The following is a 27,243-nucleotide window of genomic DNA, read 5'->3' as shown; positions in this document are numbered from 1 at the left end:
AATAACTGTTTCCCAACAGCACTAAATCTCTAAGCTGACCTCATTTCCTGTGTAAGCCAGCCGTCTAGGATAATCTTACCACTAAGATACTTCAGGGAAAACATGAAGATTGATCTTAGAAGACACACCTGCTTCCACAGTTTTGGAAGCTTTCACTTGTAATGTCTTGCTTTTATCTCATGATACCACAGCCTTCCTTTCTTTATCCTTGTAGGATAAAGTAGTTAACAGAGAAGTCTTTAAAGTGTCAAAGACTAGGGTTAAGAGAGAAAATATGATAACACAACAAACTGAAGTTTTGATAGAAATTAAACATGAAATTAAATTGATCATTTTCTGAATCCCCAAATTTTTGGCCGGTTTAGTTGCCACCTTCAAAACAGCATTTTATCAATAATTGTGTTAGGAAAAGTTTCTATTGCTTTCCTACATTTTCAAGTTATACATGTAGCATTAATCTGTCAGAAGATTGGTGGCTCAGAACTTAAAAACTCATAGGGAAATGCTAAACTGCTAAAATGTCTGAATTCTACCTTTTTCAGATAATTCTCAGTTACGCTATTTTCAATTGGAGAAGCCTAAAAAATCATATCACCTAAAATGACAATGGATTTGGGATCTGACAAAACAAATGATGAGGAATATTCAGAATTAATCCTTGCATTTTAGTAATGTGGGAAATTTGGAGGTTCTTAGGCCAGCAGAGCCTTTAAGACACACGTGCACACACACACACGAAACATTCATCCAGCGTGCTGCCTTGTCATGTTACCATGGATCAGAGATTTGATCTTAATCCACTACTAGATCCACATAACCACATAAACCAAGAAGGTTTATGTGTGTGTCTGTGAGTATGTGTGTTTCTTCAGCTCTGTCTGTCTCAGTAGAGAACAGACATGTGGGAAGATCTGAGGAGACCAATGCAGTCAGTCCAGGGTTCATCAGAAGCAAGTGTTTGCAAAATAATTAGTGTGTGAATTCTCTTAAAACAGAGAGAAGTCAGACACTATACAGAAAACTCAAAATGAATACAGATTATCAGAGCTCAGATCTCAACCTTTTTACACAGTTTTGAAGTCTTTTCTTGCTTTTTGTAACTGGATCTATTGTTATCCTGTAGATGGTTGCAAGAAGCAAAAAGAAAGACTTGAGTTGTTTTTATATATCTTAAAAACACAAGTATACCACACATGACTATAGAAAAAAACAAAACAAAAATAAAGGTAGCCCGAACTAGCTGTTATGTAGAAATAACCATAGAAGGAGCCATTGAAGTCAATCTGTAGGGTTTCATGCATTAGTTGATATGGAGGTTTATGCAGATGTGGAGCTGGAGCGTGTTGGGATCACAACGTGAGGAGTTTTCCTGAAATAAATTTGAGAATGTCAAGTGCTACATCTGCCAGCACATCTCCACTTGTGGCAAAGCACTTTGGTCAGATGACAGTCGGAAACATTTACCTTCTAATTGGATTGTTTGGACTGAGGCCACATTGGAAAACTGTGTGAGCTGCATCTGACTTAATATACAAAAGTGGTTCAAATCAGAAATGAAAATATCATGTCATGTAGAATCTGAAAAACAGATGAACTATAGGAGCAGGTGGCCATGTACTGGGAGCAAGCAGCGGTGTTGGAATAGCTACATGACCAGTCTGAGCGCCAGACAAATGTGTTGGGCTGGTTCCTCTGTCCCGCATCTACTCCCCCATGTAGAGGGAAATGTCTTTCAGGATACAGCAGAAGCATGCCGCTGACCTGAGGAGGAGTGGGTGCTGCTGTCTGGCAAAGCCCAGGTGGCGCTCTCAACTTGAGAACAGATTGGCCGGGGTTTAATAACCTGTTGGGGCAGTGTGTGGGCATGTGTTCACAACCTTTAGTGGTGTGTAGTGTCTGCACTGCACTCAGCGGTGACTCTGACTCTGGAGAGAAGGAGATGGCAGGGCCTCCTCATGAGGCCCCACCGGCTTCAGTGATTCACTCCACCGAAGATTTTTCACTAGAGCAGCCTTGTGATGGCACCTTACTGTACACTCAGCCTTTGACCAAGTGATAAGAACTGATGGTCACATGGTGCACCCTGACACGGCGTCGGCCTACCCACATTTTATATTGATTAAAGATAGGCTTTATTGAGTGAGTCGTGATGCTCACACAGAAGAGGAACACACTCAGCTGGCCTTCCCAAAAGTGCCTTTGCACCTTGAGTGCATTAGCATGGACCTCATTTGGCTGTTTCAGGTCATCTCCCAAGTTGGCATCCCAAAAGAGATACTGACTGACAGAGGCACTTCGTTCATGTCTCGCACACTTAAATAGCTGTATGAATTACTGGGCATTAAATCTGTTTGGACCAGCATCTACCACCCTCAGACTGACTGGCTGGTGGAGCGGGTGGATAAGACTAGAGTCAGACAATTTTCACTATGAGACAAAGTGCTTATATTACTCCCCTCTACTAGCTCAAAGTTACTTGGCAAATGGCAAGGAGGCTTTGTGATCACATGGCAGGTGGGGGATGTAGGCTATGAAGTGGTATGGTCTAACAGGGGAGGAGGCACACAAATATATCACCTCAACCTCCTCAAAGCACAGAGAGAGCTTGAAACCACTTCTCTGGTGAGTGGTAAAGGGTAAAGGAGAGAGATGAGTTGGGGCTGGAGGTGCCAAACTCCACTATTCCCACCTCCCTCCATTGTGATGACCATCTCATCTCTCATAAGCTGCCTGGACTGGTTAGACAATAATTGCTTTTTCATGACGCTGGATTTTACCAAGGGCTACTGGCAAATTCCAGTGTCTAGAGTATTTAAGGAAAAACAGCCTTCTCCATTTCATACAGTTTTTACCAGTTTCTCACACTTCCGTTCAGCTTGTTTGTAGCCCCAGCCACCTTCTAGCGCCTGATGGACCAGGTGCAGATGGCTTACTGGCCTAAGGTGGGTGATGGGGGTATGTGGCGGGGTGTGGTATCTGGCTCAGCTGTAGGGGAGGGGTGTAGCAGTTGGTTCAGGGTGTGGTGTCAGGAGAGGGTGACCCACACAGCTATTCTTCATCGCCTGGTCATGCAATCCCTATTTCAGTACGATACTGGGACCTGACGAGAGAGCGGTGTGTGCAGAGTAGAAGGACACAGCTGGAAAGCTCTACCAAAGAAAGCGTATTGTGGAACACAATGAAAATAAACAGCCTTCAACGTGCAACGCCGTGTGTGGAGGTCCATCCACATATTGATTAAGAATTTGATGATAATCATGAATTACTCTACACAGACATAAACCCAGTAAAGACTGTAGCAGTATCCAAAGAAAATTAATAAAACTTCTTCACAGTGGACGGGCATTTTGTACATCAAGCAGGCATGTGTCATTTACATTCACGACCATTACATTACCCCTCCTTAACCTACTCTCGTAAACCCTTTTTCCTTCTTCTGCTTTTAACCTCTCTCCTTCTTTATTACCTTTTCTTTCTCCTTTTCTACAGATATTACCCCCTCTCAGTATTTTCTTTAACCTTGCATCTAAAACACACACACACACTCACACACACATTTTTTTCAATCATGCTTTTTCCTGCATCTTGCTTGTGTACCTGTTTAACTTCTCTAATGCTAAGGCCGTCGGGTGAGAAAGCCGAGAGGTAAGTGACGGAAGTGAGAGGTAAGTGACGGAAGTGATGTTGTAGGTGACGTCAGACGCCGGAGATTTTGGCGGAGAAAAAGCAAATGGTAGCATAGAGTTTAACAAAGGTTTTCCAAGCTTCAGTATTACCAAATATACTAATCAATTGTCATATAACTAACAACATCTATTTTATCATCTCTAACACCCTGGAGGACAACGGGGAGAGTTTAGACGCTCTCCAAGATTACATCGACCGCTGTTTTCAAGATTTAGTAATGCATAAGGCCCAGAGTGCATCTTCCCCGGCCAAAATCGAGACGCCGTCATCGAAGAGAAGTCGCCAGGCAGACTCCCCCGGTACAACATCGCCTGCCGGCAAAGACATCGCAGAAATCCTGGAGTCCATCGACAAGCGATTGTCCAGTTTCGATGCGAGGCTGTCCCTGGTGGAGATCTTACACCGGGAATTTAAATCTCTGAGAGAATCCCTGGAATTCAGCCAGCGGCAGGTGGAAACGCTTGCCGCTGAAAATACCACGCTACGGGAGTCGGTTAAATCTCTCACCGATAACGTGACCCAGCTAAACATTGAAAATAAAAAAATAAAAGAGTCCGTTATCGATTTACAAGCCCGTAGCATGAGAGATAATCTTGTGTTTTCTGGTATTCCAGAAACTGCCGGAGAGGACGCAGAGGCAACGGTGAAAAGCTTCATTAAAATCCACCTGAAGCTGCCGGAGGACACCGTAAAGAACATCGACTTCGATAGAGTACATCGCTTGGGGGGCGTGCGGTCGCGGACCGGGAGACCACGGCCTATTGTGGCCAAATTCAGCCAATTCAAACAAAAGGAACAGGTGAAGAGTCGCGGCAGAGAGCTGAAAGGAACGGACTTCAGCGTGAACGACCAGTTCCCCAAAGAGATCCTGGAACGACGCAAGGTCCTGTTCCCAGTTCGACGTAGCTTTATCCAGAAAGGCTCCCGTGCTGTCATCGCTGTGGACCGGCTCTACGTGGACGGACAGCTGTACCGCGACCCCGGCACCACACCGTGGTTATACTGACTGCACTCCAGATAAGAACCCGCTACACTCTTTTCTTATTCATTCACACTTTCTCCTTTAAAATGTGTTTAACCTAGTAATATCAGTAGGATGTCATAGCAGATATAACACCGTCACCCTCCGTCATTGCTTTAATTGGAATGTTTCCGTTTCGTCTCTTTTTTTTTTTGTTGTCGCTCACAGTTCATGTGGTTTCTTTCTTTCTCTTGTCTTTCACTGCTGTGATCACCTACTTCCCCACTCACCTACAAACAACACCCTCTATTTCTACATATTTTCACAACACGATCACGCAAACACATCAGCTCAACGGCAGCACATTCACAACAGCCTCACAGCACGCACAGACTTGCAGGACACATAAGCAAGCCACGCTTGTTCATATTAGTGAATATTCACACACATAGTCAGACTTATGGAGTCTCTCACCACACTTCTTTTTCTCTTTCTATTTACAAACAAGGGATGTTTCCACATTCTCTCCACCTGTCTAAACGAAACACCCAGCATACATCATTAAACATACACGCACAATTAAGGGCATGCTGAGGTTTGTCACATGGAATGTAAATGGAGCTGGCACCAGAGGAAAGAGGTTAAAAATATTTAACCAGCTTAAAAAACTACAGGCAGATGTTGTTTTATTACAAGAAACTCACAAACCTGTCACAGGTTTAAATGAACTTAAAACACCTGAGTTTCCTAACGTGTTTGCAGCCGGTTATAATTCTAGACAACGGGGAGTAGCAATTTTAATACATAAAAATGTTAATTTTACAGTACTCGATACAGTTATAGATCCAGAGGGTAGATTTCTAATTATTAAACTATCAATATTGAACAAAAAACTATGTATTGTTAGTATATATGGTCCAAATGTTGATGAACCCTCATTCTTCCACGGTTTTTTTAGTGCACTCTCTGAACACCTTGATTGCACACTCATTCTTGGCGGTGACCTCAACCTTGGACTAAATGAAGAAATGGATAGGCTCAACACAACAGGAACTCAGCGTAATTGGCAGTCCACAAATATAATCAAACAGTATATGAACGACTTTGGTCTTTGCGATGCATGGCGCTCTCTTCACCCCACCAGTAAGGAATATACTTTTTTCTCGCATGTTCATCACTCTTACTCTCGTCTGGATTATTTTTTGGTCAGCAGCTCACTGCTGTGTGACATTTCAGACACTGAGATTCATCCTATAGCTGTCAGCGATCATGCTCCTGTATCTTTAACACTAATGCACAAGAATAATACTACGCCAAGTAAAAACTGGAGATTTAATATATCACTACTTAAAGATGAAGACTTTATTAAATACTTTAAAAAGGAATGGACTTCATATTTAGACTTTAATGACACTCCCGGAATATCTGCTTCTGTTCTATGGGAAGCAGGGAAAGCTGTGATGAGAGGTAAAATAATTTCTTTCTCATCACACAAAAAGAAAGAAGAAAACAAAAATATTCAGGAATTAGAAAAAAACATCAAATCACTAGAAGAAGCCTACGCGTCCCACCAAGATCAGGAAACATTGAACAAAATATGCAAAACAAAACTAGAATTAAATGAAACTATTAATAAAAAAACACAATTCCTTATACAAAGACTTCGCTTGCAGAATTTTGAACACAGTAACAAATCAGGTCGATTTCTAGCTAACCAGCTAAAAATAAATAAAGAAAAAACAACTATATGTGCTGCTAAAGATTTATCGGGGAACACAATATATGATCCTGGAAGAATAAACAACATTTTTAGGGATTTCTATGAAACTTTATACTCACCACAAATAAACCCATCTAAAAATGAAATTGATCTGTTTCTTGACAACGTAACTCTTCCAAAATTACTAGACAGTCAAGCAATGGAATTGGATTCGCCACTGACGCCAAGTGAACTCCAGGAAGCCCTGATAAGTATGCCCAATAATAAGGCTCCAGGTCCAGACGGCTTCCCTGCAGAATTCTACAAAGAATTCTGGACAATTTTGGCACCAGTATTCCACAGCATGTTGCAGGAAATCGAGGAAAAGGGCAGACTACCACCAAATATGAATTCTGCCAACATTAGTCTCCTGCTAAAACCAGGCAAAGACCCTTTATTTCCCTCAAGCTATCGTCCAATTTCTCTTTTAAATGTAGACCTTAAAATAATCTGCAAAGCTCTCTCAAAGAGATTAGAGAAAATGACCCCCCTCTTAATTCATCCTGACCAAACTGGTTTCATAAAAGGTCGGCACTCCTCAACAAACACTCGTAGATTACTTAATTTAATAGACTACTCATACGATAAAAACATCGAAGCCATAATATTATCTCTAGATGCAGAAAAAGCATTTGACAGAGTTAACTGGAAATTTTTATTCGCAACTTTACACAAATTTGGTTTTGGAAACTCTTTCATAAACTGGATAAGAATATTATACAATTCCCCAACGGCTCGTATCAGAACAAATGACCAGACATCCTCCAGCTTCTGTCTCCTGAGGGGCACCAGACAGGGATGCCCACTCTCCCCCTCACTTTTTGCAATTTTTATCGAACCTCTAGCAGCAGCATTTAGACAGGCTACAACAATTAAGGGCATAAAATGTAAGAACATAGAACATAAAATCAGTCTCTATGCGGATGATGTGTTGCTTTTTCTGCAAAACACACAAACCAACCTCTCTGAGGTAATTACTTTAATAAACTGGTTTTCAAGAGTTTCAGATTATTCAATTAACTGGCCAAAATCTACAGTTCTCCCCATTAACTGCTCCTTCCATAATTCTTCCTCTGCCCCACTGCAATCCGGAAACATTAAATATTTAGGTATTAATATCTCTCCTAAGCTTTCAGACTTAACTAAACTAAACCACATCCCACTTCTAAAGAAAGTAGAAGGCGATCTGACTAGATGGAAATCTTTACCCATATCACTCATGGGAAGGGTCGCCACTATAAAAATGATGATCTTGCCAAAAATAAATTACTTATTTTTGATGATCCCTAACAAACCATCACAAGATTGGTTCAGATCTCTGGATTCATATATTTCCAAATTCCTTTGGAAAGATAAACCCCCGCGTATTAGCTTAAAAACGCTACAAAGAACCAAGGATAGAGGAGGATTAGATCTGCCTAATTTTCACCAATACTTCTTAGCCAACAGGCTTCAGTTCATCTCAGAATGGTTAAAACATACCTTCTTAGTTGAGCCCTGGCTAGATGTTGAACAGGCACTATGCAAGGATCTAGAGATTTCAGACCTACCATTTATTAGCTCAAACATCAAAAGACATGAATGCTTTAAAAGTATCAACATCAGCTTTTCTCTAACAGCATGGTGGGAGTTTCTAAAAATAACGGAGTCTTCATTAATCCCATGCAAACGTACACCTATCTGGAATAACCCTGACATATTACAAAACAATAATATGATTAATTTCCCAGAATGGAGTTGTAAAGGAATTAAATACTTAGAACATATATTAGAGGGAACAGAATTTATTCCATTTGACAGACTAGTTGAACAATATGGGATCAACAAGACAAGGTTTTTAGAATATCAACAAATTAAATCCATAGTAAAAAAGAAATTTAACCTCAGTCAAGTTGAATTACAAACACCACTAAGTGCGGCACATTTTCTTACTCTTAAATCCCCCAAATTATTATCTAAAATATACAGAACACTTTCTAAATTAGATGAATCAATATCCCTTCCTACTGCAAAGTGGGAAGCAGATTTATCAGTCAACCTAGACCAAAACTTCTGGTCTCAGATTTGCTTAAAAACTTTTAAATTAATTAAAAATCCCAGTCTGCAATTAATACAATACAAAATACTTCATAGAGTGCACTATACAGGTCATCGGATGTTCAAGATGGGCTTTACATCTTCCAACAACTGCTCACACTGTCAAGGCAATACACCAGACAATTACATCCACGCTCTTTGGTTCTGTCCACCAGTGCAAAAGTTTTGGCGCGAGATATGTGAAGACTTATCAAAATGTCTGAAATGTAACATTCCAACCTCCCCCTTAGTGTGTTTGTTGGGCAGCTTAGATAATGTCACTTCAGAAAAGAATATCGCCCATATGGTTTTCACTGCCCTATGCATAGCCAAGAAAACAGTCCTCATGAACTGGAAAAATAAAAATAATCTTAATTCTAACCAATATAGAAATTATCTATTAGATTACATTAGTCTTGACACAGCCTCTGCCACCACATCAGATCAATTGCTCTGGGCCCCTTTTATCAGCTCTATCACCTAGTGGGGGTGGGGGGTCATAGTTTGGTCCCGCCTTCACTGTTGTGATTGGTGAGGGGGTAGGGACAGGCTTAGGGCGTCGGGGGGTTCCCCGGAGGCATCTTCCTTGGGGGGCTCAACCCGGGGTAGCGGTCACGTCCGGTTGAGGGCTCTGTTGGCTCTCAGGTGACTGTTTCCTCGCGGCTGCGTGCAGCGGGGCTAGGGGAGGGTCTGTGCTGACGGACGTGGGTTACTGACCTGGCAACCTGGCTGCCCCTGGGTGGGTCCGGGATGGGCGTGGGGTTCTGGGGGTGCTCCGTCTCTGGGCGGGGGCCCGGGCCGGGCCTCGGGGGCTCGGGTCCTGGTTGGTGTGTTGCCGGGGTTGTGGGCGGGTGGGTGCATGGGGGCCCGGCCCTGGAGCAGGGTGCCGCCGGTGCATCGAGCCGCCTGGGGGGCTCTTCAACTGGTGGGGGGGATGGTCACATCTGGCAGGAGCTTTCTTCTCTCAGGAACTCTCTGCAGGAGGGGGAGATACAGGAGAGGTGGAGGAAGATCTCAGCCTGGGCGTTTACCGTCTTATGTAGTCTGGAAGATGTGTGGTTGGTGGGGTGGGTGCAGTTTTCTCTGTGGTGGGGTTGGGTGGACTGTCCAGGGCTCTGTGGAGCCGGGGGGCGCTACTGCACTGGGCCCCGGTCTGATGGGCCTGGGCCCCCCTTCCCTGGCGGGTCGCGGAGGGTGGGAGTGCCTACTGGGGTCAGCGGGGGAGCTGGCCCCAGGGAGGGGTTACCTGCCCCTCCCTTCCTTCCCTCCCCATCTCCAGCTGCCTCCCTCTTCCCGCTCCTCCACAACCACCCACACATGCAGGGCCTTGGAGTGGGGGTATGTCACCAGGGTGCAGAGGAGGCTACCCCCCCCCCTGTCCCCTTCTGGCTGCCTCTGCCTCAATTTTATCCCACAACTTAGACATTCACATTATTCACACTCTCATTACACATACATATAGGATCTTGGGGGTGGGCACAATCACGGAGTCCAAATCACCATCAGGGTGTATACCTCACCCCTGACGTCGTTGCCCACCTCTCAATTTTAAATACACTTAGTCATTGAGGGTTAGCAGGAGGGACTATGCGCTTACCTGCTGCTCCTTGGCAGGTAGCTCCATGCCCTCCTGGGTTTTAATTGCACCTTAGAACACATATGCATCAACACTACAATGAGCGGGTGGAGGGAGGTTTGGAGTCTTCTCCCACCCCCATTCTCTGCGGCCTGCTGGAGCGGGAGGGCTAGTAGGAGGAGTTGGCCGTCCGACTGCGGTCTGGGGTATGGGGCCTCCCTGCTGCTGCGGAGTCGGGGTGGTCTGCCTCTCCCCACCGCAGGGAAAAGGGTAACACCACCTGGGTCTGGGTGCACTTCCCCCCTCCAGGGGCAAGGGTACCTAGACCTGGATTGTAGAGTACACTTGGGGAGTGTGATTGTGTGTACAGCGTCTCTTTATGTCTGTCTCCACGTTGGTTGAGTGTGGAGTGAGTGCATATGAGAGCATGAGGGTGGGAATGGATGTTTGTGTCTGTGTGTGCCTGTATGTCTGTGTCTATATGTCAGGTTGGGTATCAGACGCCACCTCTCTGGGGACACCTCAGGCCCTCCAAGGTTTGGAGGCCTATCTCCACCCACCACCACTTCCCCTGCCGGTGGCGGACTCCCTCAGGTGTCGGTGTGTTGGTGGTTCTTTGTGTCTGGGGGTGGGCGTCCGGGTACACACCGGCTCACTCCTTGGCGGCCGCTTGTCGGGGCCTGGGGCTCGCTCGGGCCCCCTTTGGAGGTGGGGTGCCCCCGGCCTCTCGGCCTAGGGCTCGGTCACTCAGGCGCAGCTGGGGGCCGGCGGAGCTCACGGGCGCGTCACTGCAACCCCCCCTGGCTTCTGCTCCGCGGCTGCTGAGTGAGCCCTCATCTGGGACTCTCCTCAGCTCTTACTGGAACAGTGGCGCGGCTGCCCCTCTGTTGGTCTTCCATGGTCTCTTGTGTTCTGGGGGCCTCTGGATGTCTGGAGTTTTGATCTCCTCCATACCCGCTTCACACCCTGGAGGACGGGGCTGAGGCCCCCCCACACTCCCTAGCAGATCATTACATGGAGAAACCTTTGGAATGCAAGCATGCTGATCCACACAGGTATGCACACATGGGTATTCACAGACGCGGACTAAAGCTTTCTTGGCTGCTGCCTCAAAGCACACTGTGCGCTGTCTATCTTGCGTGCTGCACAATATCGTTTATTACTTAGTAAATACTGATATCTATGACTAGCTAGTTTATTGTGATGGTGCTTTGTTTTCTCTATTATTATGTTGCTCTTTGTTGTTTGCTGTCTCTGTTTGTTTGTTTGTTTGTTTGTTTGTTTTTTTTTTTTCTCCATACAGGTGACCCAGGAGTTTTTTTTTTTTTTTTTTGTCTCTCTTCCCCCCCCCTTCTCACCGTCTCTTCTCCCCTTTGGTTTTCTTTCTTTCTCTCCCCCTCTCTCTCTCATTCATTCCCCCTGTCCTATTTATTAAAAAAAAAAAAAAAATAAAATAAATGACAAAGGATGAACTGAAGCTCTGCCATCACGTAATGTCGCATACTGCTGTTTCTGATGTCATTTAGAAAAAAAAAAAAAAAAAAAACTTCTCTAATGCTGCAGTTTTGTGCATACAAAAGTGTAGACAATATACAAAAAAATGTAGACAATATAAATGTGTGTTTTACATAGTACATAGTTATTGCATATATACACCCACTCTCCACCAGTCCTATGGAGAGGAGACAGACTCAAGGGCCAAACATGCTTTCATACTATGTGTTGGTGAAAGCACAGTTAAAAAACACAGATCTAAAAATGCCAGAAAATCCTACTGAGTGAAAGATATCAGTGTAGCGAAACTGTAATTCTTCTGATTTAGGGGCTGTTAAATGAAATAAATGAAATAATTTTTTCTTTTTTAAATTACATAAAGGGTGCTCCACCTGGAGACTCTGTTGTCCTGCTGGGAGACTTCAATGCTCACGTGGGTAACGACAGCGAGACCTGGAGGGGCGTGATTGGGAGGAACGGCCTCCCTGATCTGAACCCGAGCGGTGCTCTGTTATTGGACTTCTGTGCTAATCACAGTTTGGCCATAACGAACACCCTGTTCGAACATAAGAGTGTCCATAAGTGCACGTGGCACCAGGACGCTCTAGGCCGTAGGTCGATGATCGATTTTGTAATCGTATCAGCAGACCTGCGACCATATGTTCTGGACACTCGGGTAAAGAGAGGGGCTGAGCTGTCAACTGATCACCACCTGGTGGTGAGTTGGATCAGGTGGCGGGGGAAGACGCTGGACAGACCTGGTGCACCTAAACGCGTAGTGAGGGTGTGCTGGGAACGTCTAGCAGAGGCCCCAGTCCGCGAGATCTTCAACGCACACCTCCGGCAGAGCTTCAACAGCATTCCGAGGGAGACTGGGGACATTGAGTCCGAATGGACCATGTTCAGCGTCTCCATTGCCGAAGCTGCTGCATTGAGCTGCGGCCGCAAGGTGGTTGGTGCCTGCCGTGGTGGTAATCCCCGAACCAAATGGTGGACACCAGAGGTGAAGGGAGCCACTAGGCTGAAGAAGGAGTCCTATCGGGCTTGGTTAGCCTGTGGGACTCCGGAGGCAGCCGACAGGTATCGACAGGCCAAGCGGAATGCGGCTCGGGCAGTGGCTGAAGCAAAAACTCGGGTGTGGGAGGAGTTCGGAGAGGCCATGGAAAAAGACTTTCGGACTGCCTCGAAGAGATTCTGGCAAACCGTCAGACGTCTCAGGAGGGGAAAGTGGTGCTCTACCTGCACTGTGTATAGTGCTGGCGGAGCGCTGCTGACGTCGACTGAGAAAATTGTCAGGCGGTGGAAGGAATACTTCGAGGACCTCCTTAATCCCACTGACACGTCTTCCGAGGAGGAAGCAGAGTCTGGGGATGAGGGGAATGACCCGCCAATTTCCGGGGGCGAGGTCACTGAGGCAGTTAAACAACTCCTTGGTGGCAGAGCCCCTGGTGTTGATGAGGTCCGCCCCGAGTTCCTGAAGGCTCTGGACGTTGTAGGGCTGTCCTGGTTGACATGCCTCTGCAATGTTGCGTGGAGATCAGGGGCAGTACCTGTGGACTGGCAGACCGGGGTGGTGGTCCCCATCTTTAAGAAAGGGGACCGGAGGGTGTGTTCCAACTACAGGGGGATCACACTCCTCAGCCTCCCTGGGAAAGTCTATGCCAGGGTGCTGGAAAGGAGAGTTCGTCCGTTAGTCGAACCTCGGATACAGGAGGAACAATGCGGTTTTCATCCTGGTCGCGGAACACTGGACCAGCTCTTTATCCTCTCCAGGATACTTGAGGGTGCATGGGAGTTTGCCCAACCAGTCTACATGTGTTTTGTGGACTTGGAGAAGGCATTCGACCGTGTCCCTCGGGGTGTCCTGTGGGAGGTGTTGCGGGAATATGGGGTGTCTGGCCCATTTCTACGGGCCATTCGATCCCTATACAACCGTTGCAAGAGCTTGGTTCGCATTGCCGGCAATAAGTCGGACTCGTTCCCGGTGGGTGATGGGCTCCGCCAGGGCTGCCCTTTGTCTCCGGTTCTGTTCATAATTTTTATGGACAGGATTTCTAGGCGCAGCCAAGTGGCGGAGGGCTTTCGCTTTGGTGGCCTCAGAATCTCATCTCTGATTTTTGCAGATGATGTGGTTCTGTTGGCTTCATCGGGTGAGGGCCTCCAGCTCGCACTGGAACGGTTCGCAGCTGAGTGTGAAGCAGCGGGAATGAGGATCAGCACCTCCAAATCTGAGGCCATGGTTCTCAGCCGGAAAAGGGTGGAGTGCCCACTCCGGGTCGGGGATGAGTTCCTGCCCCAAGTGGAGGAGTTCAAGTATCTCGGGGTCTTGTTCGCGAGTGATGGGAGAAGGGAGCCGGAGATCGACAGACGGATTGGGGCTGCAGCTGCAGTAATGCGGACGCTGCACCGGTCCGTCGTGGTGAAGAGGGAGCTGAGTGTAAAAGCGAAGCTCTCAATTTACCGGTCGATCTACGTCCCTACCCTCACCTATGGCCACGAGCTGTGGGTAGTGACCAAAGGAAGGAGATCGCGGATACAAGCGGCAGAAATGAGCTTCCTCCGAAGGGTGGCTGGCCTCTCCCTTAGAGATAGGGTGAGAAGTTCGGCCATCCGGGAGGGGCTCAGAGTAGAGCAGCTGCTGCTCCACATCGAAAGGAGCCAGCTGAGGTGGTTCGGGCATCTGACAAGGATGCCCCCTGGGCGCCTCCTGGGTGAGGTGTTCCAGGCATGTCCCACCGGGAGGAGGCCCCGGGGCAGACCCAGGACACGCTGGAGAGATTATATCTCTCGGCTGGCCTGGGAACGCCTTGGTATTCCCCCGGATAAGCTGGAGGAGGTGGCTGGGGAGAGGGAGGTCTGGGCCTCTTTGCTTAGGCTGCTGCCCCCGCGACCCGGCCCCGGACAAAGCGGATGAGGATGGATGGATGGATGGATAAATTACATAAAAAAATCTGATAATTCATATAGTGTGTCAATAAATTCCTGAAGCCATACATGGAAGTAAACGTGTAAGGAAAATTAAGGGTATGTACAGATTTTGTACACAGTTTTTGTGTGAGTCTGCATTTTTGTGATAGTCAAAGTGTTATCCAAGCATGCTCAAATGTAAAGCATCTGTGACACTGCTCATGCTCAGCAATACTTCCTTCAGATTTCCCCACAGGACTTGTGCTACTTCACACTGACAACCACTTTGGAGCCATCAACAGACAAACCTGAGCACACACCATGACAGGTGATTTTGTTACGCATACAGCACAATGACACACACAGAGAGACACACACTTATAGACAAAGCGGCACATATACACACAAGCGCTTTCACTGTGCGATCGAACAAACACAATACCCCAGCAAGCACTTACAGAGAATGCATAATAAAGCCACACACGGTCAAACACATGCACAGAAAAATTGTTGCTGTTTATGTTTTACAATAGTATACACACAATTTTTAAGGCAACGACTTCAGTTAATGAAATGTTAAGACGACTAATATACTCCAACATGAATTACTTAATATTTCTAATGTGCTTTTTTCCCCCGAAAAGTAATTATTTTTACGTTTTTACGTTATGTGAATACTTATTGTTTTGGTCCAGTCCTGTTATATAACACATTTCAAGTTTAGAAGTTTAGGTACTACAGAAAGGGGATCTTTGTTATGAAGCATTTATTGTCAAAACTGTTTTCCGGAGAGGGCAGTGGGGGATAAGAACCCCCTCTCTAGTTGTCTTTTCTCAAAGCAAAAAACAGCACTTGAAAGGTTCTCCCCACTGTGTGCTCAGTGGGTTTCTGACTATAAATTTCCTTTTCACTGGAAGCATAAAAATCCAAATTTATTAAACCAGAGAAAGGTGTTGGACCCTACTAGTGGACCATAAACACAGTATGTTCATTCCACTCTGCAATGCAAAAATGAGTGCAAACACACTGACAACTTGGTTTTTCTCTAAGACCAGGTAAAGAGCCAGTCATAAAGTTTGCCCGAAGGAAGAAACACACTCTCAAAAGGCTCCCTCACCGTTTTCTACAACATGCTGAATACGAGAACTAAAATGCTGCTTTGATCAAAAAACACAGCAGTTTTTTCACAAGTGAAACAAGAAACATTTTGTGAACTATAAGCACATACAACCAGCCACATTTACACAATCAACTTGATGTTAAGTAATAAGAGTTATAGTTCGGTTTTTTAAACCGACTCTTAAATCAATTAAAACTAAAGGAGCATTTCAAAATGAATTATTAATTCTAAACAGTGCACTGTGTTGTACTCTCGTTACCTAATCAAACGAGAAGATTCATGTTATATTCCACAATATGAAACATTAACACTTAGTTATGTTGAGCCATTTACAGTTTTAAGTAGTTTTATTTATTAGGTAGTATTCTTTCATGTGCATTGTTTCTCCTCTCTGTCTCAGTAAACAGTGGAGGTTGTGTGTAATCATCTACACAACATAACCTGAATAACTCCAGTCATGTTAGCTCTCTGCTGGCATTAATCAGAGCCTGGCGTATTAATGAGAGCGCGGCAGCTAGCTAATTACACCCATAGATTCTGCAGCAGCCCATTAAATATACAAATGACAGAATTAAAGAGCCCAGCCTCTTCTGATTAATCTTTAAATGGGGAAAAACTAATGATGTCTGTGCAAACTTTCCCTTCACACATTTCTCCCCCTCTCCTTCTCAACGTCAGTGCCTGGCAATCAATCATATTAATTAGGGAAAAATAATTTGTATCATTTAACATTTCCCTCTTTCCTGCTTAGTTGTTGCAGTAGCAGCTATTGCAACAATGTGCTGTTTAAGATGTGTCTGGATATTATCCAAGTCTATTTGTTCCTGCATTCATTTTTTAATGTTTTTTCCCCTAACATATTTGTGTGATGTTTCATCTCTCTTCATTTAATGTGGGTTAAAGAAATGCATCTGGATTAGCAAAAATATAAGCAGAACGTCATCTGCATTTCAAACAGCCCATTTCAGGCCCAATGAAGAATTACTAAAGTGAGGAGAGAGGACTGTGTAATCTATTTTGACCCATTTCAATTTAAATACATTATTTTATAAATAATAACATATGCCTGTCTTAACTGAGAGCCAATGTCCTTAATTCAAATATAAGCATGGACAGCAGAAAGTCAGGAGAGTTCTAGACACAGAAACATAATAAATAAGATGAATGAAGTAACATGGATTTCTTGAAACAAGCACTTACGAGGTTATTCATATTGTAGCATGACTGCATATAGTTATAATCTTGTTTTATCTAAAGTAAGATTCAGTGAGGGAAATATTGACTTAATGCTTCTTATTAAGCTTTAAGAAGCATCTTTAAACACACGTGACCAGACTTCATTTATGGAAACATGCACTCCTATCACAGTAATTGCACATGGAAAAGAACCTATTTGGCAAAAATATATCTTTATATTTTTTAATAAAGTGGCCATAAGGTAACAGGTGAAAGGGCAAATACATGCTAGATAACCTCAACCTTAACTAAGATTTAACATGTAGAATATTGACCCTGCTCAATGATGTGCCCTTAGTTTGCATGTAGGATATAGAAAGCTTGAGGAACCTCAATAAATATTAATATTCCTAAGATGATGTATGACGCTGACAGAGAAAAATGATGATTTGTTGTTTCATATAGAAGGCACATCACGATCTTCTGAGGCATCAATGCTGCTAGGCCAAAACAAAAAGTTCCCTTTAGATGTAAAAGGACGTCAATTCTAAGGAACACTTTATAAAATCTTTGTGACATGCGTCGTGGGGTATGGCGCAGTCCACCTGAACAGATAAATATTGTGCAAACATTCAGCACATAGAAAAATGTTACATTTGTCATTGCTTGAGTTGCAAGGTTTCCACAAGACAAAACGATTGACGAGTCTCCCCTTTTTGATCAATTGACTCTCGAGGGGGCATTACACTGCATTACATTCATAATCTAATTTGGCTTTGATTTGTTCGCTGTTCCGTGCGCTTCGATGGGAATAATTGTCTGTAGATGATGCTATTAGTATTGATGGTTGTAAAAGGGCGATGGTTTGAGGACTGCCGACACATTGATGGTCCAGAATAGATCCGGTCTGAAAGTGATTGTCTGATCCATTACCCTTTATGAAGGAGGAGAGCAGAGGAGATGAGAAGCGCCCCTCAATAACAAAAAGTCATCATCTATTTGCTGGCAGCATTTAGAGAGATCTATTTACCTTTGTACTGGAGAAGCAATGATGAGATCAAAAATTTGAATTCCTTGCTTTGGGATAAAAATACACGACTCAGTAAGTAAAATTAAGAAGCAACAAAACAATATAGGAGACAGGTTGGTCGGGTTTTTCTGACCGCGCACTCGCTCAGTATTTTAAGAATTCAATTGCCTTTCATGAAAAACATGAAATAAAGCAGTATTAATATTAATAACCAATTGTTTGCAAAAATAAAACACAGTACACAAAATGACATGTTAAGGAAGTAAATTAAAGCAGCAGAAGTCAAAAAGGAGACCAGAGATATACTTAAAATATCCTGTCTGAACTGTGAGCTTTATAAATTATATTTAATAAATATTGTTTTACTTACACTGTGTTCAGCCACATCTATGTTAACACCGGCATTAGTCATAACATTTAGAGACTACTCATCCTTTTAGTATATGCATGGAAAGAACAAGCAATTACAAAATCAAAAAAATATATATATATACTAAAATAGCTTATAATATTTGAATTTTTACAAATGTGTACAGCCTAAACAGAACATCCTTCTCACAGTAGTCTAATCAACCATTATAAGAAATTAAATGTTGTGGGAAATGTGAATTTCATGTTAAATGATTGCCGAATTTGTTGATCAATCACAATAATTAAGCTTACTTCTAGGATTGAGTTACTACTTATTTAGTATTGAAGTGAAGGCAAAAGCAACACCAGCCTGCTCTCTGAGTGTTTCATATGATATGTCTCCATAACAAAGTCTATTAAAACTTCAGATTCAGAACATGAACATGGAAGATGTGGAGTACATGGATGCCTACTTTATGGACTGCAAACATACTGTACTTTGGTATTTTAGATCAAGCAAAATTGGATTATAGAGGGAATCACATTTGAAAACTTTAATCTACTCAAAGCCAGAAATATGTCATACATTTAGGAAAAACTGCTTGGCCACAGATTTTTTTTTCTTTACTTTTTATGACACAGTATTAAAATATCTTGGAAAGGTATTCTCTTAACACCAAAATACATTACTGGTGACAAAAGGTTTGTGTGGGACAGTGAAGTAATCTCAAGTGGCATCATAGAGCTTTGCTTGCTCAAATCCCACTGATTAGTATCAGCAGTCATTAATTATGAGCGTCAGACTGGGTGATGTTCTCAGATGAAGCAGAACATGTTTGGCTGTGCAGCTCAGCCCTCTAATGATGCTGGTAAACAGAAAGATAATTGTCCTTTAAGATGACTGGGGAAGTCATTCTAAAGGAATGTCACTTGAACACTGAGAAGAAGAGACAGTGCAGTCACTGTACACTAAAAAACACAGGGACGTATGTACACACCCTGTCACATACTCCCATGCACAGTACACAGAAATGCACATATACATACCGTCTATTTACTAATAGACAGACACCTGCACTCATCTAAACATAATTTCTTACCTGTAAAATCGGTGTTGCTGGGAAGGATGTCACTGGGGAACTGATAGTAACTGTTTCCAGAAAATCTTGTTCCTCTGACAACTGGATCTTGCGGGTCAGAGAGAGAGACATCTGACCTTTCCACCTCAAAAAACCAAAATATGATAAAGTATAAATATCTGGTATCTAGCATAGTGGTAGTACTCAAATTATAACTGCAGTCATAAATTGTAGTTAATTATGTTTAGTATAAAATCACATACTAAAATTTTCCAAAAATAATAAACTGAGCAGATTTTTTTTGTTTTTAGATGACCATGTGTATATCAAATCCATTAAAACACTTAGGGCCATGTGGGCTTGCACTCTCAACATGGCACAGATCCTCTTTCTTACTACTTCCCATGAATCTCAGTATCAGAAATATTATTCCTCTATTTTAGACATAACCTGTGTGGCAGAGAATAAACAGTGGAATCATAGGCAGGAAGTTCTCATGATTTCTACGTACACACAGTGTGAATGATGAGATGACAAACAAAGACACACACTGGGGTTATTTCTCACTTCCAGCATGAAAAGAAAGTAATGTAGTCTGTGCCAGTGAGAAAACACAGAATCTTAGCTAACTTTGTTCAAGTATGGAATGATTTAGACTTTAAAACACTGACATGCTGTTAGCATTAGCTTTAGCCCCTGGGAACCACACACATGAGTGCCAACTTTTCAACTTAATTTAGGCCATATCTACAGTCATGCTTGTGGCTAGCATGGGTCTAGGCAAGGCAATAGATGAAAACAGTTATTTATTACTGTGAATTTCTGTTTAGCTGCAAACAAAGACAGACACCCTTGATGACCTCATAGTATCATATAACCTGCAGGCGTACTTGTGGTTCCTGGAGTATGTAAAAGTAGAATAGGAGTGAGAGCCTTCAGGCTTTAGGTCCCCTTTCTGTGGAACCAGCTTCCAGTTTGGATTCGAGAGACTGAAACCCTCTCTATTTTTAAGATTAGGCTTAAAACTTTCCTTTTTGATAAAGCATGTAGTTAGGGTTGGATCATGTGTCTAGGTTGCTGTGGGATTCCCATGATGCACTGAGTCCTTCTTCTTCTTGAGTGTGTTTATAAACCTCTCTGCATTTAATTATTAGTTATTGTTAATCTCTGTCTCTCTTCGACAGCATATTTTTTGTCCTGTCTTTATCCAATCACCCCCAACCGGTCGTGGCAGATGGCCGCCCCTCCCTGAGCCTGGTTCTGCCAGAGGTGTCTTCTTGTTAAAAGGGAGTTTTTCCTTCCCACTGTCGCCAAAGTGCTTGCTTATAGGGGGTCATATGATTGTTGGGATTTTCTCTGTTTTCTTTGTATTATTGTGGGGTCTTTACTATACAATATAAAGAACCTTGACACTACTGTTGTTGTGATTTTTGCGTTGTATAAATAAAATTGAATTGAGTGTAGGGCAGTGCTCTTACCTGATATAGAGGGTATGGTCCATTAAGTTGGGCAGGGGGGTCCCACTCTATCTGAATGGTAGTTTCATTTTCTGGATATAATCGAGGTGAAGACAATCCTGAAGGTGCTAAGAAGCAGAAAGTAAAGAAACGGAAAGGATGAACAGAAAGTGAATGTTAAATCAATGAAATATGAAGCCATTGTATTGTAAATGATGAAACTTTTCAAAAAAATTTGAAAAAGGTGTGTGCTTATTTTTTATTTGGTAGGACCTCTTCTTTGAACATTTTCCAAGTGTTTAATAATGAAGAAGACAATTGGTGTGGTTTTGAAAGCGAAATGGTTTCCCACTCTTGCTTGATATAGAATTTCAGTTGCTCAACAGTCAGGGCATCTTCTGTCAAGTTTTTTATTTGCAAATTAAACTAAATGTTCTCAACGGGTGGCAGGTTTGGACTGAAGGCAGGCCAGTTCAGTATCAGTGCTCTTTTACTACAGAGCTGTGGTGTTGTAATACATTGTTTCTCTGCAAAAAAATGTCTATGTAAAAAGCTAACCACAGCTAATTTACCCAAAAAACATTCATACACCTTGTGTGATTGGGCTTTCCTTCAGTAGAAGCTTATTTCTTTCAGGCTACACAAAAGTCCCATTTTCATTTAATAGAAGATCAATTTAATTTCCTTCGCTCACTCAAGGTGTTAAATTAAATGTCTCTTTGAAACATACTGTAAGGTACTGGAGAAGCAGTTTTAATACATAACATAAATAAATCTACCAGAGACTAGCTGATATAGGGAGGACAGATTTATAGGAATGGAGGAAAAGCATAGCAAGTGATAGACCGGTGTAGAGATGGGAAAGATGTGTGTGTGTGTGTGCATTAAGTGTCCTTTCATTGTAGTGTTTCTCTTTAGATGTGTGGGTGTGTTTCAGTAATTGTCTAAATGGTTCGTGGTAGGAGTAAATTAGCTTTCAGTGACAACCATGCGGATTATCTTTAGTGTGACTTCTAACAGAGCCCTTAAAAGCAAAGTGGACAGCTTGTTTGGCGCCTCATCTTGGCACATCAAACCATAAATTACTGCCAATCGATAGCTTACCAGTCTATTGATATTGAGCTAGTGTGACATTTAGAACACTGTCAGTGGCACACACATATACAACATGGCCCTTGCTTTACACTGTGGTGTACTATTAATTAATTAATACTTTTTTTATGTATGCCATGTTGGTAAATAAATTTTCCTTCTTGATATGAGTGGGTAGAATAGTGATGCAGGGGTTTGAATCTGCCTGCCTTTCTGCGCAGAGCTTCCATGTTCTTCCTGTGGCTCTGGTAATTCCTGCCACAATCAAAAGGCATGCTTATTATTCTAAGTGTGAATTGTTGGTCTGTCTTATATCTTATCAAAAAGTGGCAACTGTCAATTTTTTAGCCCACCTCCAACTAAGGAGGACCAACTTTATGTTAATAAAAAGATTTGTACATTAGCAGCAAAACAGCACAACATCAATATGAAAGTAAGTTTAATGATCCTCTGGAATCATCAAGGCATTTTCACCCAGAGGACTGCCACTCACTGGATATTCTCTCTCTTTCTGACCATTCTCTGTGAATCCAAGAAGTTATTTTGCATAAAAATCACAGTAAATTAGCAGTACTCAGAAAAGCCCTTCTGACATCAAAAACCATGCAATGTTCAAAGCCACTTAAGTCACCTTTATACCCATTAACTCTTCTCTATAAATTCAAATTCAAATTCAAATTTTTATTTGTCACGTACACAGTCATACACAGTACGATATGTAGTGAAATGCTTGGACAACTGCTCGTGACCTAAAGAAAACAAAAAAGGAAAAGGCTATGAATAAGAAAGGAAATAAATATGAAAAATTAAAAAGGGTAAATTTAACTAGGAAGGAATAAAATATAAATTAAGGTTAAAAATGAAATAACTGTACAACACAAATTAGAATGAAGGGTAAATTTAACTGGGAAGAATAAGATAAAGATAAATATATAAATTAAAGTTGAAAATAAAATAACTGTACAACAAAATACACAATACACAATATAGAACTATATAAGAATGTATGAAGAAATCTAAATATAAATAAATATATACACAATAACAGCAGCTGTACAAGTATTAACCGGAAATGAAGAATATAGTGACCAGTGTTGTGCAAAAACAATGTCCAGAAAGTCCAGTGTGTGTGTAAGAACCATATGTGTGGGTCAGTACTGTGTGGTGGTGTGATTGAGAGACCGTATCGCCTGCGGGAAGAAGCTCCTCCTCAGTCTCTCTGTGTTGGTCTTCAGGGAGCGGAATCGCTTTCCTGACCTCAACAGAGAGAACAGTCTGTTGTTGGGATGGCTGAGGTCCTTCACGATCTTCCTGGCCTTGGTCCAGCACCGCCTGCTGTAGATTGAGTGCAGGTCAGGGAGCTCGGAGCGGATGGTGCGCTCAGCTGACCGCACAACCCTCTGTAGAGCTCGTCTGTCCTGCATGGTGCTGTTCCCGAACCAGGTTAAGATGTTTCCCGCCAGGATGCTCTCTATGGTGCACGAGTAAAAGTTCCTGAGCACCTTGGAGGGCAGTTGGAAGTCTCTCAAGCGTCTGAGGTGGTAGAGACGCTGTCGGGCCTTTTTCACCACGGTGTTGATGTGACAGGACCATGACAGGTCCTGCGTGATGTGAACTCCGAGGTATTTGAAGCTGTCCACTCTCTCCACTGGGCACTCGTTGATGACGGGGGTCTGGTAGTTCCTCTCCTGCTTAGTGCTGAAGTCCACTATCAGCTCCTTTGTCTTACTGACGTTTAGAAGGAGGTTGTTCCTCTGGCACCAGTTCTCCAGATTCCTAATCTCCTTCAGGTAGGCCGTCTCGTTGTTATCAGAGATCAGGCCCACCACGACGGTGTCGTCAGCAAACTTGATGATGGTGGTGGAGCTGGTAGTGGCCACACAGTCATATGTGTACAAAGAGTACAGCAGGGGGCTCAGAACACACCCCTGGGGGGCTCCAGTGCTGAGAGTGGTGGAGGCTGAGACATGTCCGCCCATCCTTACTGCCTGTGGTCTGCCAGTTAGGAAGTTGGAGATCCACTGACACATAGATGAGCTGAGTCCCAGATGCTCCAGCTTGGTGGTGAGTGTGGAGGGAATTATGGTGTTAAATGCAGAGCTGTAGTCTATGAAGAGCATAGTGTCCAAGTGAGTGAGTGATGTGTGGAGGAGATGAGAGATGGCATCGTCTGTGGAACGATTTGGACGGTAAGCGAACTGTAGTGGGTCCAGTGTGTCTGGTAGTGAAGAAATGATGAAGTCTCTGACCAGGCGTTCAAAGCACTTCATCACTACTGAGGTGAGGGCTACAGGGCGATAGTCATTGAGAGAAGCAGGGTGGGGTTTCTTCGGGACAGGAACAATGATGGACTCTTTGAAGCATGTGGGGATCACCGACTGAGATAAAGAGATGTTGAATATCTCAGTGAACACAGGAGCTAGCTGGTATGCGCAGTCTCTTAGGATACGACCTGGGATGCCGTCTGGTCCTGCTGCTTTCCTGGTGTTCACTCTCTTGAAGGCTCTCCTTACTTCATGCTCGGAGATGACGAGCACGTGCTGGCAGTATCTTCCTGTCTGCAGCCGTTAGCGCCGCTAACACTAGCATTGTTGGAGACCTTAGCTGCAGCCTCGAAGCGAGCATAGAAAGTGTTCAGCTCGTCTGCCAGAGTCACGGCCGCGTTCGTCATACCGGTTGTTGGTGCTTTATAGTCCGTTATTGTCCTTAGTCCCCGCCACAGGCTCCTAGAGTCACTCTGTTGGAGTTGTGACTCTAGTTTCCTCCCGTAGCGCTGCTTCGCCTCTTTCACCGCCCTCCGCGCGTTATATGACGCGGCTTTGTACGGGTCCATGTCCCCCGTCATGAGTCCCGTGTTGTAGGCAGCGGTGCGGGATCTCAGAGCGTTGCGGATGGTTTTATCCACCCACGGCTTCTGGTTGGGAAACGTTGTGATAGTCTTTGTCTCCACGGTATCATCCGCTAGTTTCCCGATGAATCCCACAACCGCTTCCGTAAACACGTTGACGTCATCGTCGGAGCTGTTTCTGAACATGCCCCAGTCTGCGTCATCGAGTGCGTCCTGTAACGCGGCCACCGATTGATCCGTCCAGCGCGCGACCTTCCTCTGAACCGGAACTTCCTGTTTTAGCCTTTGTTTGTATTTTGGCATGAGGAAGATGGCGGCGTGATCAGATTTGCCAAACGGGGGGCGGGATTGTGCCTTGTAGCCGTCCTTGACCGTAGTGTAGCAGTGGTCCAGTGTCCTTTCACCCCTGGTGGGGCAGGTGATGTGTTGATAAAAGTTCGGCGCTGCGCGTTTGAGGTTGGCGCTATTAAAGTCCCCCGTCACAATAAGCGCAGCGTCCCGGTGTTGTGTCTGGTGCTGTGTGAGTGCCTCATGCAGCTCGCATAAGGCGGTGACCGTGTCCGCTTGTGGTGGAATATAAACGGCACTTACAATGACCGATGTAAATTCCCGAGGTAGATAAAAAGGACGACACATGATGGACAGTAGTTCCAGATTTGGTGTGCAGGAGCTTGTGAGAGGAACAACGTTCGCACTGTTGCACCAGTTGTTGTTCACCATTAAACACACGCCGCCTCCCCTTGACTTCCCCGAGTCCCATGTCCTGTCCATGCGGTGAACCGAGAAGAACTCGGCCGGCTGGATGGCGTGGTCCGGCACCGCTGGGTTCAGCCATGTCTCGGTGAAGCAGAGGAGATTGCAGTCCCGAATGTCTCTCTGGAACTTTATCCTGGCCCTGAGGTCGTCAAGCTTGTTCTCCAGTGACTGGACGTTGGCGAGCAGGATGCTAGGCAGAGGTGTGCGGTGTGCACGAGCTCTCAGCCTGTTCCTGACGCCGGCTCGCTTCCCTCTAGGCCGCCGCCGCTTCCCTTTGTTCTCCCTCGAGATCTCACTCGGCCAGCTCGGATCCGGAGTTAAAAACTTCGAATTGTGAGTACATTGTATACCAATAGAAACAAGAGTGTCACTGTCATACCTAATGTACCCAATGGTGATGATTTTGCCGATTTAGAAACGCTGAAAACTAACTTAAAAAACAAAGACAAAGAAAAAGTGGTCGGAGCAGTCGTGACGGCAGCCGACCTCACCGGCGCCATCTTATACATGTCCAAACCATCTCAACCTTGCTTCTCCTACATTGTCTATACTCATTTCTAGCCTTGTCCGTTTTGTTCACTCCCAATGAAAATTTTTGCATCTTCAACTTTGCCACCTCCAGTTTGGCTTCTTGTCTTTTTTTGTGTCACTATCTCCAAACTACACATTATAACAGGTCTCACAACTTATAAACCCTTTACCCTTGCTGCTATCCCGTCAAAATTCACACAGTATTCAAAAATCTAGTTAAAAAGTCCACTGCCCTCCCTCTTAGACGTTTCCATTTCCTCTTCTCTTGTTTTTCTTTCAGTGTCCAGCTTCACATACAACCCACTGTAAGCCTTTGTCACCTCCTGCTACTTTCTTCATCCCCTTGACTATCCCACTGTTTATTTGCTAACCTCTTCATTTGAATAAGTTCTTGTACTTCCTCATTCCACTGCCAAATCTCATTGTCTTCTGTTTCCTTTCTGTCCATTTGACAGAATGTGTATTCTCGGAAAAGTGGTTGCAGGAGGTGAGCTGGCATTTGTTTGAAGCCAGCTCACCTCCTGCAACCACTTTTCCGAGAATTCGCGCTTCCTTTGCGGTTCGGACTCCTTCTGACATTTCTTTGGAGGTGGAGGAACACCAAAGTAATTGCTTAAAGGAGCTTGCTTCTTCGACATCTTTAAGAGTTCTAAACAAATGTCTGTCCTTCTCCAGAAAATCTTATGTACGCAAACGCGCGTTGCAACTTCTTATCTGGTGCGCGTCTTTTATTTTGACAGCACATGTGCACCTGCGAACCACTTATGTGCACCCCTGACTATGCTTTCTTTGTCATCTGGTGACTCTTCCTTACCACACAGAGCCTGTATCAACTACTCGCCAAACTCTGAACGACATTCTTCCTCTGCCTTCACTCGCTTCCTCTTCTTGATACCTAGAGCCATCATACAGACTAACATCTGATGCTGCCTAGCTACATTTCCCCCAGATAATGTAGACATAATTTACCTGAATGCACCTTCCTCCTTATATATGACCCACGTTTCTTCTTCTTGAAATGCGTGTTTAACAGGCAGGTTAGAGGTAGCAGCCAGTTAACATGCTCTCTCTATTTGTGCACCAACATGTCAAATGTCATCCAGCAGCTTATGTTCTTTGATCACTTAATCAGTTATTGCATTACTGGGGATAATATCTACTAGCATAAATTAATATTAGTTCCCAGCAATGACCGGGTTGTATTTCGACACAAGTCTAAAACACAATAAAACCTGGACACAGATGTCCATATTAGAGAAAAACATTTCAAATGTGACAGAACTATAGGATAGTGTTATCGTTGTTGATAGAGTTTGAGTGTGTGTTCATGTTTGAATCATGAA

The 27,243-nt window shown here is 43.9% G+C and overlaps 1 protein-coding gene across 1 annotated transcript in view; it reads right to left on the bottom strand.

The window, feature by feature from the left end:
• Window positions 1-27,243, bottom strand: part of ush2a (Usher syndrome 2A (autosomal recessive, mild)) — a 237,806-nt gene that overhangs the window by 136,658 nt on the left and 73,905 nt on the right. Inside the window, exons 27-28 of the mRNA XM_085369549.1 lie at window positions 20,695-20,801; window positions 19,238-19,361 (exon numbers count right to left, since the gene is read on the bottom strand). Coding sequence (XP_085225675.1) covers window positions 19,238-19,361; window positions 20,695-20,801 — 231 coding nt within the window. The remainder of the gene's footprint in view (window positions 1-19,237; window positions 19,362-20,694; window positions 20,802-27,243) is intronic.

Source organism: Diplotaxodon limnothrissa, linkage group LG1 (genome assembly GCF_057381915.1).
Source record: "Diplotaxodon limnothrissa isolate DT_005_m linkage group LG1, D_limnothrissa_male_GT1.1, whole genome shotgun sequence".
Lineage (NCBI taxonomy): Eukaryota > Metazoa > Chordata > Actinopteri > Cichliformes > Cichlidae > Diplotaxodon > Diplotaxodon limnothrissa.
The sequence above is the reverse complement of the archived record's forward strand: the minus strand, read 5'-3'. Positions and strand labels throughout refer to the sequence as shown.